Source organism: Nicotiana tomentosiformis, chromosome 6, assembly GCF_000390325.3.
Source record: "Nicotiana tomentosiformis chromosome 6, ASM39032v3, whole genome shotgun sequence".
NCBI lineage: Eukaryota > Viridiplantae > Streptophyta > Magnoliopsida > Solanales > Solanaceae > Nicotiana > Nicotiana tomentosiformis.
In genome coordinates, this window is record NC_090817.1 from 51439652 (window position 1) to 51453034 (window position 13383).

Genomic DNA, 13383 nt, shown 5'->3' on the forward strand with positions numbered 1-13383 from the left:
ATTAACACGCAAGTGACCACATCATCTATAATACTGCCACATAAGCATAGTCAACGGTCAAAAGTATTTATTAATAGTCATTTCCTCAAGTAGAGGTGTTCAAATGGAAAACCCAATAGTTCATATATCGGCTTTATAAACTGATGCAAGTTTAAGTGGCCACGAGGCCATTTGGCATATACGAAACAGATTGCTAGTCTTATAGCCTATTTGGCGAAGCTTCTTTTTGGTCAAAAGTATTTTTTTGGTCAAAAATATTTTTTTTTCAAAGTTAAGATGTTTGGTCAAGCTATTAGAAGGAAAATAACTGCTTTTGAGCAGAAGCATATATTATTTTTGAGAAGCAGAAAAAATAATTTTTTTCTCAAAAGCATCTTTTTGAAAAGCGCTTTTGAGGAAAATATACGTAAAGACACCTTTTAAAAGTTTGGTCAATCACTAATTGTTGCGTAAAAGTATTTTTCAAATTAATTAGTCAAACACAAACTGTTTTTTTTATCAAAAGTACTTTTAGAAAAGCACTTTTCAAAATAATTTTTTAGAAACTTGGCTAAATATACTATTATACTGACGATCTATCCACGACTGTGATTATACTACAAAATACTAATATTATCATTCTGAACAATTGAAAACTACATTTATTCTATCCAAAACAATTGAAAATTTCAAGATACTAATATTATCAATTATTAATGATGATAAAATTGATAAATATTTTTATTTAAAGTCAAATTGCATCATATAATAACTCAGGACATTGGGAGCATATTGTTACCATTATAGTAAGAATGTTTTGTATAAAACGTAAACAACAGTTTAAATTGTACATTTTATATTAATATGTAAATATCAAACTAAATATTGAACAAAAGATAATCCAATCATTGCATTTAATCCCTACATAACTTGTCAATAAACCTATTAAAAAAAAAATTGTCAATAAACCAAACGACCCTCGGGGGTATTTGAATCTTTGTGCAAAATTCAAACGATCAGATTATGTAAGCCATATAACAAAACCCTTTAATCAGTTGAAATTCGGCCAGTATCGAATCACACATCTATACAAGAGCATTGATGTTAATACGAGTAATTTATTAGATGGAAATTATGGTAGAATTAATCCATTAAAATAGTGGAGTCGACTATGTTTCTGTGCATAGTATGCTTTGGTTCACCTTATTTTTACAAGGAAGAAGCCGTTGCTATTGTTACCCATCTTCAGCCTAAGATTTCCTTAATTTATTTTATTTCTTTTGTTGGTTATCAGAACATTCCAAGCAATGCAATTTAGTGGTACCATTGCCTAAGATTTCCCTTTAATCACTAAAGTGCTCGAAAACTTCAAAGCGTTGTGCAAGTTAGGTAACTATATTAATCAATAGTCATCGGAATATTTGAGACTTATTAATTTTTTAAGAACTTCCTAATTAATTAAATTTGAGATTTGGTTAATTTGAGGTTTCATGTCAGACTCACTGCAGTAAAAAGGAATTGTAAGTGAAGGCTGTTTTTAATTATTATTCAGGGTATCTTGAGTGCAGAACACCAAAATATGCCTGAAGATTAGAATCAGCTATTTGTCTCTCAACACCAAAAATTTTTAGGTGGCAGAATGCCACAAATTATACCTCTTGCTAATTTCAGTTTGAATTGCTCTAATTCTTCTCAAACTACAAGCAAGCAATTATTATTATTGTTGTTGGTGTTGGTGTTGTTGTTGTTGGTGGTGCTATTATGAGGCAAAATTCCTATGATATAGCTCACCAATAGAAAATCTCTTACATACCAAACTTTTGTCAAGTGTCTTTTACACACCACTTTTGCAATGTGACATACGCGTATTTTACACACAAAATAGGCGCCTTAAACCTTTAAAAATCTCATTATTTCCCCCCCCCCCCCCACAGAAGATCTTCCCTCACTTTGGTCTTCTTCCTCAGACTACCTCCCTCTCCGAGGTCTTCTGTAACGATCCGGCCGGTCGTTTCGAGTATTTTAACTCCGATCCCCTATTTATTGCTTTCCCTATATTATATTGTGGTTACGCGACTTGTCGGGGTATTTGGTTTTGGTTTCGGATGAGTTATGGAGTGAAATGGGACACATAATCCCAAAGTTGGAGGTTTAAGTTGTAGGAGTTGACCGTAAATTGACTTGTATGAAGATGACTCCAGAATGGAGTTTTGATGGTTCCAATAGCCCCGTATGGTGATTTTGGTCTTAGGAGCGTGTTCGGATATTGATTTGGAAGTCCATAGGTCGTTTCAGCATGAAGATTTTGGAAAGTTTGACCGGGAGTTGACTTTATTGATATCGGGGTCGTATCCCGATTCTAGAAGTTTGAATAAGTCCATAATGTCAATTATGACTTGTGTGCAAAATGTGAAGTCAATCGGAGTTGTTTTGGTATGAATCGACATTAGTTTCGGAATTCGGAAGTTCATAGTTGCATAGGCTTGAATTTGGATTGCAATTCATAGAATCGATGTTGTTTGATGTAATTTTTGGCCTCGAGTAAGTCCGTTATGTATTTTAAAACTTGTTGGTATATTCGGACAGGGTCCGGGGGCCCCAGGTTCGGTTCGGATCAGATTCGGAAAAATTTTGGACTTAGCTTCATTGCCGAAGTCCCAGGTCTGCTGGTGTCATCACACCTACAGAGGGTTTGACCGCAGGTGCAGAAGGTGAAGCGCAGAAGCGCAAGGAGAGCCCAGGGTTGGGCTCACAGGTGCAGACACTTGGGCTCAGGTGCGTCTTCGCAGGCGCGGCCTTTTCCTCCGCAGAAGAGGAATTTGGAGGAGGGGCTTTGGACTGGACTGTAGGTGCGGTCTCCTTCTCTGCAGGTGCGACACAAAGGCCGCCGAAGCGAGGATCGCTGGGTAGAAAGGCCTTGTTCGAGGGTTAATCTTCATAATCCATTTTTGGACTTAGAGAGCTCGGTGAGAGGCGATATTTTGAGGGTTTTTCAGAGAAATCATTGGGGTAAGGAATCCTAACTTGATTTTGGTTAATTCACATGAATCTATTGTTAATTTCATCATTTAATTAGTGTTTTGGAGTTGAAAATTGAGGAAAAATGGTAGAAACTTCTTAGACTAAACCTTTGAGTTTTGAAAGGCGAATCGAGGTCGGATTTGAATAATTCTTGTATGGTTGGACTCAATATCGAATGGGTATTCGGATTTTATAATTTTGGTCGGGTTCCAAGATGGGGGCACGGGTTGACTTTTTGGGTCGACTTTTTAATTCTTTGCAAGAATCGTAATTTCATTATTTGAATTAGTTTTCTATAGTTATGTTTATAGAATGAACTTATTTTGGTTAGATTCGAGCCGTTCGGAGTTAGATAATCGAGGGAAAGGCCTTCTAGTTGATTGATTTAACGTCTTTTGAGGTAAGCGACTTGCCTAACCTTGTGCGGAGGAATTACCCCTTAGGATTGGTGTTGTTGTGATAATTGTGATATGTGAAAGTCGTGTATGCAAGGTGACGAGTGTGTACACGGGCTAAATGTAGAAATTTCCGATTTTAGCTATGTAGATCCCTTCCATGCCTTAATTGTGCTGCCTTAATATGTTATAGTCATCATTTTTAGCCTAATTTCACATGTCTACTTGTCTTATCTCTTACTTGCTAATTGCTCTACATGTCTAGTTGAAGTTCTTGTTTCCTTTATCCCGTATTCATTATTTAACTGTTGAATTCTTTACTTGAAATTTCTATTCTTGGAATATCTTATTGTTGAAATTGGTATTGAGTTGCAAAGACCGTGATTCCGATTGAGGCAAAGTGTTAAGTGGTGAAATATCATTCTATCGAGTTATTCTTCCGGTTGTTATTGTTAAGACTTTGTGTACATTGTGGTTGATCCGTGAGCTCCTTATTTGTGAAATTCTGTTATTTTTTTGTTTCTTTGGCAAGTTGTGATATTGGGCACTTGAGGTGCGATTTGTGATACGATGTGATATTGATATGCATACGGTGGTATAAGGTCTGGGGGTTGAAATGCATGCGGTGAGATAAAGTGGGCTTGATACGCATGGCTAGTAGGGAAACTACTAGAAGCCATGCGGTTTGATAAGGTGGACTAAAACGCGGGATGCCATTTCAGGAAAAATAATTTTCAAAACTAAATGTAAAGGCTCCCGCGGTGATATAAGGAAAGACTGTGAGTTACTTTTGTGAGTTTGGATTACGAGGCGGTGCCTCGATAGTGGCCCTTGTTGATCTTTCTCTATTTGTTGTATTTTTCTTGGTTAATTGTTTCCTTAACATGTCAATCTTTGTTTCCTTCCGTATTGTATTATCTGCCTTGATTCTGTGTAGTTAACTTGTGGTAAATTTCTTATTTGTTTCATTTCCATTGTCATTACCATTGTATTGTTATATCCTTCGTCCTGTTTCTTATTATTTCTAGTAGGGCCTTGACCCGACCTCGTCACTACTCTACCGAGGTTAGGATTGGAACTTACTGGGTACCATTGTGGTGTACTCATGCTACGCTTCTGCACATCGTTTTGTGCAGATCCAGGTGCTTCCTATCAGTCCCGGCACTAGTGAGCCGAGTTTGCATTTGGAGATTTCAAGGTACACCTGCCCTCGTTCGCAGGCCTCAGAGTCCCCTTCTATCCCTTTTATATTTTTCCTTCTTTACTAGACAGAATTGTATAAGAATAATTTTGGTATTATCATAGAGCTTGTGACTTGTATTATGCCGGGTTTTGGGCTATTGTATACACATTGATCTGTACAGATGTCATTTTTATATATGTTGTTGAGTTTGGAGATTTTCAATTATTATTTCATTCACTTCCACATGTTTGTTAGGCTTACCTAGTCTTAGAGACTAGGTACCGTCACGCCATCCTACGGAGGAAAATTGAGGTCGTGACAAGTTGGTATCAGAGCTCTAGGTTCATAGGTGTTACTTGTCACAAGTAGGTTTAGTAAAGTCTCTCGGATCGGTACGGAGACGTTGTACTTATCTTCGGGAGGCTATGGAACTGTTAGGAAAAGCTTCACTTCTTTGATTCCTTATCATGCCAATTTGTTGACTTCGGGATTTTAAATTTCTGTCTTTCTATTCTCTCACAGATGGTGAGGACGCGTACAACTGGATCGGATGATCAGACACCCATGCCCCCTACTAGGGCTGCGAGAGGCTGGGGCCGGGGCCGGGGTAGAGGCCAAGGACGTCTAAGTATTGCAGCCAAAGCACCTGCACGAGCTGCTACATAGGAGCCACAGTAGGTCCAGTTGGAGAGCAGGTGCCTGAGACGCCTGCTACTGCTCCAGCACTACAGGAGACCCTCGCCTAGTTTTTGAGCATGTTTGGCACTCTAGCTCAGGCAGGATTGATCCCACTTGCTCCTGCCACATCTCAGGCCGGGGGAGGAGCACAAACTCACGCAACCCGTACCCTAGAGCAGCGGGTCCAGGTTGACCAGGTCTCAGAGGTCATACCAGTACAACGGTCGCCCCAGTTCAGCCCGAGGTTAAGGTAGTAGCTTCTGAGGGGGAGCAGCTCAAGCTTGAGAGGTACAAGAAGTACCACCCTCCTACTTTCAGTGTTTTAGCGTCAAAGGATGCCCGGGGTTTTCTTGAGGAGTGCCACCGTATCCTTCGTACCATGGGTATTGTGGAGTCTAGTAGGGTTGCTTTTACTATGTTCCAGCTTAAGGGAGAGGCTTATCAGTGGTGGCGAGCGTATGAGTTGGGTAGTCTGGCCGAGGCAGCTATACTCACATCGGATCAGTTCTTAGATATGTTTTTGAGGGAGTTTTTTCCCCATAGTCTCAGGGATTCATGGCGCGTAGAGTTTGAGCAGTTGCACCAGGGTTCTATGATCGTATCGAAGTATGCAGTCCGGTTTAATGATTTGTCCGGGCATGCACCAACCTTGGTTGCTACCGTTAGAGGGTGAGTTCGTCGATTTATCGAGGGGCTCAACCCTGGTATCAGATTCAGCATGGCGCGAGAGCTGGAGATGGACATTGCACACCCGCAGGTAGTGGAGATCGCTAGGAGATTGGATTGTATGTGGTCCCAGTTTCATCAAAAGTCGGCAAGTTGGGAATGTTATAACCCGTACTTTTAGGGTGATACTATGGTGCTTAACATGAAAAGGATGTTAGTTTATGAGGTAGTTTAGTAGTGTTATGGTCACGTGTTAAGTTTTGTAGTCAAATGAGTTATGAAAAAAAAGTCGACAAAAGTTGCCGCAAGTTACGTTCATAATTTTACTTCAAATTTAGGTCTAATGTTACTAAGTTTTTCTCTCAATATACTTGGAATTAAGGGGTTATCCACCTACAAAATTGAAGATCTACAAGTATAGTTTTCAATTCATTAAACTGTTTGTCGATACGGCGTCGGAGTGGAGAGATATTCATGTTTTTGCGAGACTACGCAAGCAACTCTCTTTGGGACCCACAAGGTCGATTGAGGATTATCTTGATATATAATGTTGTAGCCTTCGTCTCTAAGGCTCATTTTGACCCAAATCAAACCTAAAATGTCTTTCTTGACTTCCTAAACACATCCTTAGGGTTTTGAAGCAATTCCATCATCCGCAACTCAAAATCCAGACACGAACACATCAACACGATCCTTACGACATATGTAAGACTTTTCCATCCCCCCTTTTCCGTGTTACTCATGTTTTGGAAAGAGATTTGTGGCTAAGGAAGCGTTTCACCTCAATATTTTAGTTATAAAAGCATAATTATGGGTGTGTATCAAAGGGAACAAGGTTTGGAAGCAATAACACAAGAGGTATGTAGGGTTTTCGTTTCGTTTTCGGCATGATTTGGTTTAGCTATGTTCTATCCTTTCTTCTTGATCTTTTAAGGGTTGTTCAAGGGAAATATCAGAATGTATTTTATCCTTGTATAATATTCAATTCCATATGTGAATTATGGAAGAAAATAGTTTAGGCTGGACTTCAAAACACAACAAAAACAAAAGGGAAAATCGCCAATTTGGCCTATGCCATATAGACTTCCGTTTGTTCCGTTCCTTTGATATTTTTACGTATACCTAACCCCCATATGATCCTAATAGCTTAATTTAAGATTATATAAGCTTAATTGTCATGTGTTTATGCTTAGATTATTCCTAAATCATATTTAGACTTTCATGTCACAAGTTAGCCACTATAAGTCGACATTACATTCACAATTCCGTTTTGTCGATTGTATGACACTATTGTGGATAACTGGATCTCCTTTAGTTTGATGTTATCATCTTGGCTGGGTATACATTCCTGTAAATATTGTGGTGCTTGCTGTTGTTTTGGGGATCATCCAGTTTTAGGGAAAACTCTGTCAAAATATTTGGAAATTTGAAGAGTTGGACAAATCTTGAGTTCCTTGGTTCTAAATTGATTATAGAAGAATCATAATGAGTTAATTAACCTTAGTATCTCATGTACATACTCGGTTTCTCCCTAAAATGGGGATAGGCTCCTCCGTCCAACTTATGAATGACGAGCGTCAGATTATGTTTGTGATTCCGTTTATGGTTTCCTTTATGATCTCTTGAGTCCATATGATGTTGCCACATGTGTTATGCTTCATACATTCCTAAATTAATTATGCTGGAGGGATATAGCCCATAACACCAGCGAGGCCTATTGATTATATGCTGGGGGAGATAACCCATAACACCAGCCAGGCCTGTTGATTATATATTTACCTGCTAGGGGGATATAACCCATAACACCAGTCAGGCATATTATATACGCGTATATAGATACAGTTTGCATTGCATGACTATACATGAGGCTAGTTCAGTTTTATAGTTACCTGATTGGGGGGATATAGCCCATTACACCAAACAGGTACCAGTTCAGATAATTGTTCAGTTTCAACACATGTTCAGCTTAAAATTCAATTTAGTTCCAGATCAGTTGCTAATTCAGACTCTTGTTTAGCTTTTAGCTTCTATTCAGATTTCCATCTTATATTCATACTTTAGTATGATTTACATATGCTTTCCACCCTACATACTTTGTACATATCTTACTCACATCCCTTCCGGGTTGCTGCTGTTACACCCTTTATTTTAGTATGTAAAAGTACGTCGTAAGCAAACTAATGTAGGACAAAAAATGAGATCATCTTTGAAAGTATATAAAGTAAGTTAATCATGTTACCTCAGAGGTTACAAATATTGAAAATCATGAACAACAAGTACAAAGAGGGTTGGAAGGTTCATAAGCTAAAGGAATTGAAGAAAATAATGTTTCGTCGAAAGTCGACAAGTTGAGAATGTTATAACATGTACTTTTGGGCTGAGAGTAGGGTTCTTAACATGATAAGGAGGTTATGTTATGAGTTATGTTAGTCGTATGATAGTCGTGTGTTATGGTTTGAAGTCAAGCGAGTTGTGGAACAAAAGTCGATGAAAGTCATCACAAGTTACGTTCTTAAGTTTTACTGAAATTTGGGTCAAATGTAACTGAAATTGTCTTCCAATATACTTAGAGTTACGGGGTGTTACACCCATCAGAAGGATTATCTATGAGTCTATTTTCTAACGCATTAAACCATTTTTCAATACGACATCGGAGTAGAGAGATTTATGCATTTGTCCAAGACTGCGCAAGCTGCTAGGTGACAAGTAGGTGTGTCACCTACTTGCTTAAATGAGAGTCCGAAAATGGGCCAGTTCGGGTTGTCCAAAGAGACCTCTTAAAGGCCTATTTAGTTCATATAATACACTGATAAGAGGGCACAATAACTAGACCTAAACCCCTGCAAACATCCTACCAAAAATTACACACAAACCCTAATTGAATTTCTCTCCTTTTCAAGTTCTAGTTGGAGGTAAAACCTAGAGTTTGAAGAACCAAGATAGGAGTTGAGTTATTCAACAAATAAGGTAAGTTTACTTCTCCCTTTCATCAATTTCCTTCTTCTGGAGATGTATGGAAAGACGTTCTATAATTGTAAGAACTCACGGGACGGCGATAGGAAGCCGCGAGTTCGAGTTATTCACTTGTAGCGGACTATTTTGTATTGCTGTTGGATTGCATGTTTTACTACTGTTTTATGGAGTTTTTGAGGAGGAAGGATGTGTAGAAACACCACATAAATACAGGGTGATGGGCTGGTCATTCGTCGTAACATTTTTGGGCTGTTTGATACTACTACGGTGGTCGTTTTGTGTATGAAGAGATTGGGGTGTGTTGGGCTATTTTGTAGTATTTTGTGGTGTATATAAGGTTGGAAAATAATGTATATATGTTGATATTGTTGTGTTCTTGTGTTGTTGGTATTATCTTGAATTTGGAGGAAATAAGGATTATAGGGGAGATGCTGCCCGTTTTAATACAAAATAAGCTTGTTGTTCGTTGTGCGATAGTTGTACCTTTCGTAACTTAATTATAGTATTATTATAGTTGTTGTAGATTAAGGTGCGAAGAGGCTAGTTCAACTTGGTGATTGTAAATATTGTGATAAGGTATGTTAAGGCTAAACCTTTCTTCATTTTGGCATGATCCCGTAACTACATGAGTTTGATAACGAGGCATAAAGAGAAGTTCGTATTCCTGAACTTATGTACATTATCCTTGTCTCATAAGTTATAGTATTCTCCCTTATTGGGACTTTATATTCGGTTAAGTATTATCTTTTTCCAGTCAAGAGAGTAGAGGGTCTCTCTCTCTCTCTCTCTCTCTCTCTCTCTCTCTATATATATATATATATATATATATATATATATATATATATATATATATACACACACACAATATTACAGTATTTTCACTATCATCGAGCTATAATCGTGGGGCAGGCCCCTATTAAGCAACCTCTGATCAGATGGTAATTTATATACCAAGCCTATTGTGGTAGCGCCTATGAGCGAGCCCTGAATGGATGAGTTACCTAGCCTAGTATGGCCGAGCGCCTATGAGCGAGTCTACTATGGCCGAGCAGTTACACGTACCGAGCCTTATGGGGCCAGACATTTATTTTACTTACTATATTGAGAGAGTTGAGTCAGTATCAGTAGGTAAGTATATCTCCAGATCATCTTTGACTTCCAGTTACTTTCAGTTATTATATTATTAGTTCAGTTTCAACTTTAAGTTATTTTATTGTCTTACATACCCTGTACATTATTTCGTACTGATGTCCCTTTTCTGGAGACACTGCATTTCATGTGTGCAGGTTCAGATAGACAGACGGGTAGACTTCCTCAGTAGGTGTTGTCCGAGTTCAGCTTGATCGGTAAGCTCCACGTCCTTCGGAGTTGTCGGATCTAGGGTTTTGTGTACATACTGTGTATATATGTATATATGTATATATGTTATGGGTAGGTCGGGGCTTTGTTCCGATCACAGTACATCCATCAGTAGAGGCTTATAGACATATCCTGTAAGTTAGTGCAGCATGTTGGGCTTGTAGGCTTTGTATGTATATTTTGTTGGTTTGTCAGCTGTAGTAGTTATGACAACCTTGTTGGCCGAGCTTTATATTGATGTTTAGTCAAAGCTAGTTTCCATTATGTTTTATATTTTGTTTCGCAAATTGTCATGCAATGTGACCCCATGGCCAAAGTATGACATTGTATGTTCAGAGTCCCTCAGTCGCAAGTTGGTACGCTAGGTTAAGTGAGGCACCGTGTGCTGGTCTCGCCCCCAAGTTCGGGGCATGACAAACTTGGTATCAAAGCAGTTCGGTCCTAGGGAGTCTATTAGCAGTGTCTAGTAGGTTCTTGTTTATAGATGTGTTGTGCAGCACATTATATAAGAAGGGAACTACATTGCATTTAGGAGTTGGTTACCCTTCTTTCAAATCTAAATTGTGATGTAGAGGTGAGTTATAGGAAATTTGAGTTAAACTTACGTGTTGGTGTTTGCATACACAAATGACGATGACTAGGAAGACTACGACTAGTTAGAAGAGAGGCACAACAGTGGGTGAGAGGACCAGCAGGGTACCCCCAGTAGATGGGACCTAGTCTGAGGCCCAGGGCGAGACCCCTACTCAGCCATTACCGGCTCCTCCACCACCTGAGGAGATTCCTAGGGATACCGCACATCCAGTTCCCCCTCCATTTCCATCAGATCAGGACTTGAGGAGTACGGTGCATTTGTTGACACAACTGGTAGCTACCCAGCAACAGGCTAGGGCATCAGCTAGTGCAGGATCTTCTGAGGGGTCTGGGAGTACAAGGGTCCGAGAGTTTATTGCTTTGAGTCCCCCAGAGTTCACGGGGACAGATTAGAGGAAGGACCTGCAGAATTTCATAGATCAGCTTCACAGGATCTTTCGGGTTATGCATGCCACGAAATAAAGAGGCAGTTGAGCTAGCAGCTTTTCGACTCCAAGATATAGCCATCCTTTGGTACGAGGGATTGGAGAGGTCCAGGGGACGTGATGCACCTCCAGCTGTTTGGGAGAATTTTTCAGATGCCTTCCTTGACTAGTACTTACAGCGGGAGAACCGACAGGTTTGAGTCAATCAGTTTCTAGCCCTCAAGCAGGGAAGTATGAGTGTCCGAAAGTATAGTCTTCGTTTTGACTCATTGGCCAGATATGCACTATCCATAGTTGCTACTATGCAGGACATGATCCACAGGTTTATAGCAGGGTTGGCCCCAGAGTTATGCCACCGCTGCATTGCAGGATAGTATGGATATCTCCCGGATTCAGGCATTTGCCTAGAATATAGAAAGGGGTAGGCGTCGGCAGCAGGGTACAGAGAGGACTGAGCAAGGGCAGCGTAAGAGGATGAAATTTGCCAGGTCTCAAGAGCAGTCTCAGGGTAGTTATAGGCCCCAGTACTTCGAATGGCCACCTAGGCCTCCGCCATGTTACTTACAGGGTTACAGGTATGACCGCTATACTCAGTCAAGACCAGGTGAGAGCTCACGGGCATCGGGTTTGCAGCGTTCACGAGGTTCAGGGCAGACATGGTCATTTCCGTCACGGTGTGACATCTGTGGTAGAGGACACTTGGGCCAATGCCGAGCAAGTTCTGATGCTTGTTATACATGTGGGCATTCGGGGCATATGATGCGAGATTGCCCAAATAGAGATTCTGAGGGTATGGCACAACTAGCGAGTTCAGCAACAGGATCATCTATGTCCGTGCATCCTTCAGGGCGCGAGTCTCAGTCTTCGGCTAGTAGAGGTCGAGGCAGAGGTAGAGGTTCCAGTTCAGGTGTTAATTATAACCGTATCTATGCTTTAGCGAGTCTAAAGGACCAAGAGTCTTCACCAGACGTTGTGATAGGTATATTATTGACCATTTTCTTTCACGATGCTTATGCCTTGATATATCCAGGATCTACTTTATTGTATATTACCCAATTTGTCGTGGGGAAGTTTGGTATAATGCCTGGAATACTAAGTGATCCTTTTGCGGTATCTACACTGGTCGGAGAACCGATTATTGCTAGATGGGTTTACTGAGGTTGTACGGTGACAGTTTGTAGTTGTCGGACCTCAGTCGACCTAGTTGATCTAGAGATGATGGATTTTGATGCTATCATGGGCATGGACTGATTGGCAGCTTGCTATGCCACAGTTGATTGCCGAGCAAAGGTAGCCAGATTTCATTTTCCTGGTGAGCCAGTCCTTTAATGGGTAGGTAATACAGCGACACCTAGAGGTAGGTTTATTTCCTATCTAAAGGCGAGGAAAATGATCACAAAAGGGTGCATTTATCATATTGTGCGAGTTAGAGATGCAGATGCTGAGATACCTGCACTTTAGTCTATTCCAATAGTCAAAGAGTACACATATGTGTTTCCAGATGAGCTTCCAGGTATTCCTCCAGAGCGAGAGATTGATTTTAGCATCGATTTGCTTCCGGGAACTCAACCAATATCCATACCTTCGTATAGAATGGCACCTGCCGAATTGAAGGAGTTGAAGGAGCAGTTAAAAGATTTGCTGGAAAAAGGTTTCATCAGACCTAGTACCTCAACTTGGGGTGAACCAGTACTGTTTGTGCAGAAGAAAGACGGCTCGCTGAGGATGTGTATCGATTATAGGCAGCTGAACAAGGTAACCATTAAGAATAAGTATCCACTTCCAAGGATCGATGACTTGTTTGAATAGTTGTAGGGGTCTAGATGCTTTTCAAAGATAGATTTGAGGTCGGGGGTACCACCGGGTTAGAGTTTGGGAGAAAGATATTCCGAAGACAGCCTTCTGGACCTGATATGGCCACTTTGAGTTCCTTGTCATGTCCTTCGGGTTGATGAATGCACTCGCCATATTTATGGACTTGATGAATAGCGTATTCCGGCCATTTTTAGATTTGTTCGTGATAGTATTTATTGATGATATTCTGGTTTATTCACGTTCAGAGGAGGAGCATATGGACCACTTATGAGTGGTACTCCAAACTCTCTGTGAT

At 40.1% G+C, this 13383-nt stretch overlaps 1 protein-coding gene across 1 annotated transcript; it reads left to right on the forward strand.

Moving 5' to 3' along the window:
* Positions 1 to 11747: 11747 nt before the first annotated feature.
* Positions 11748 to 12431, forward strand: LOC138893987 (serine/arginine-rich splicing factor RS2Z32-like). Its single transcript, XM_070178659.1, has one exon. It carries the CDS (start codon positions 11748 to 11750, stop codon positions 12429 to 12431), a length of 684 nt encoding a protein of 227 aa, XP_070034760.1.
* The last annotated feature ends 952 nt before the right edge of the window (positions 12432 to 13383 follow it).

Coding starts and splice junctions, on each gene's coding strand:
- LOC138893987 (XM_070178659.1), top strand. CDS start 11,748: ATGAAATTTGCCAGGTCTCAAGAGCAGTCTCAGGGTAGTTATAGGCCC.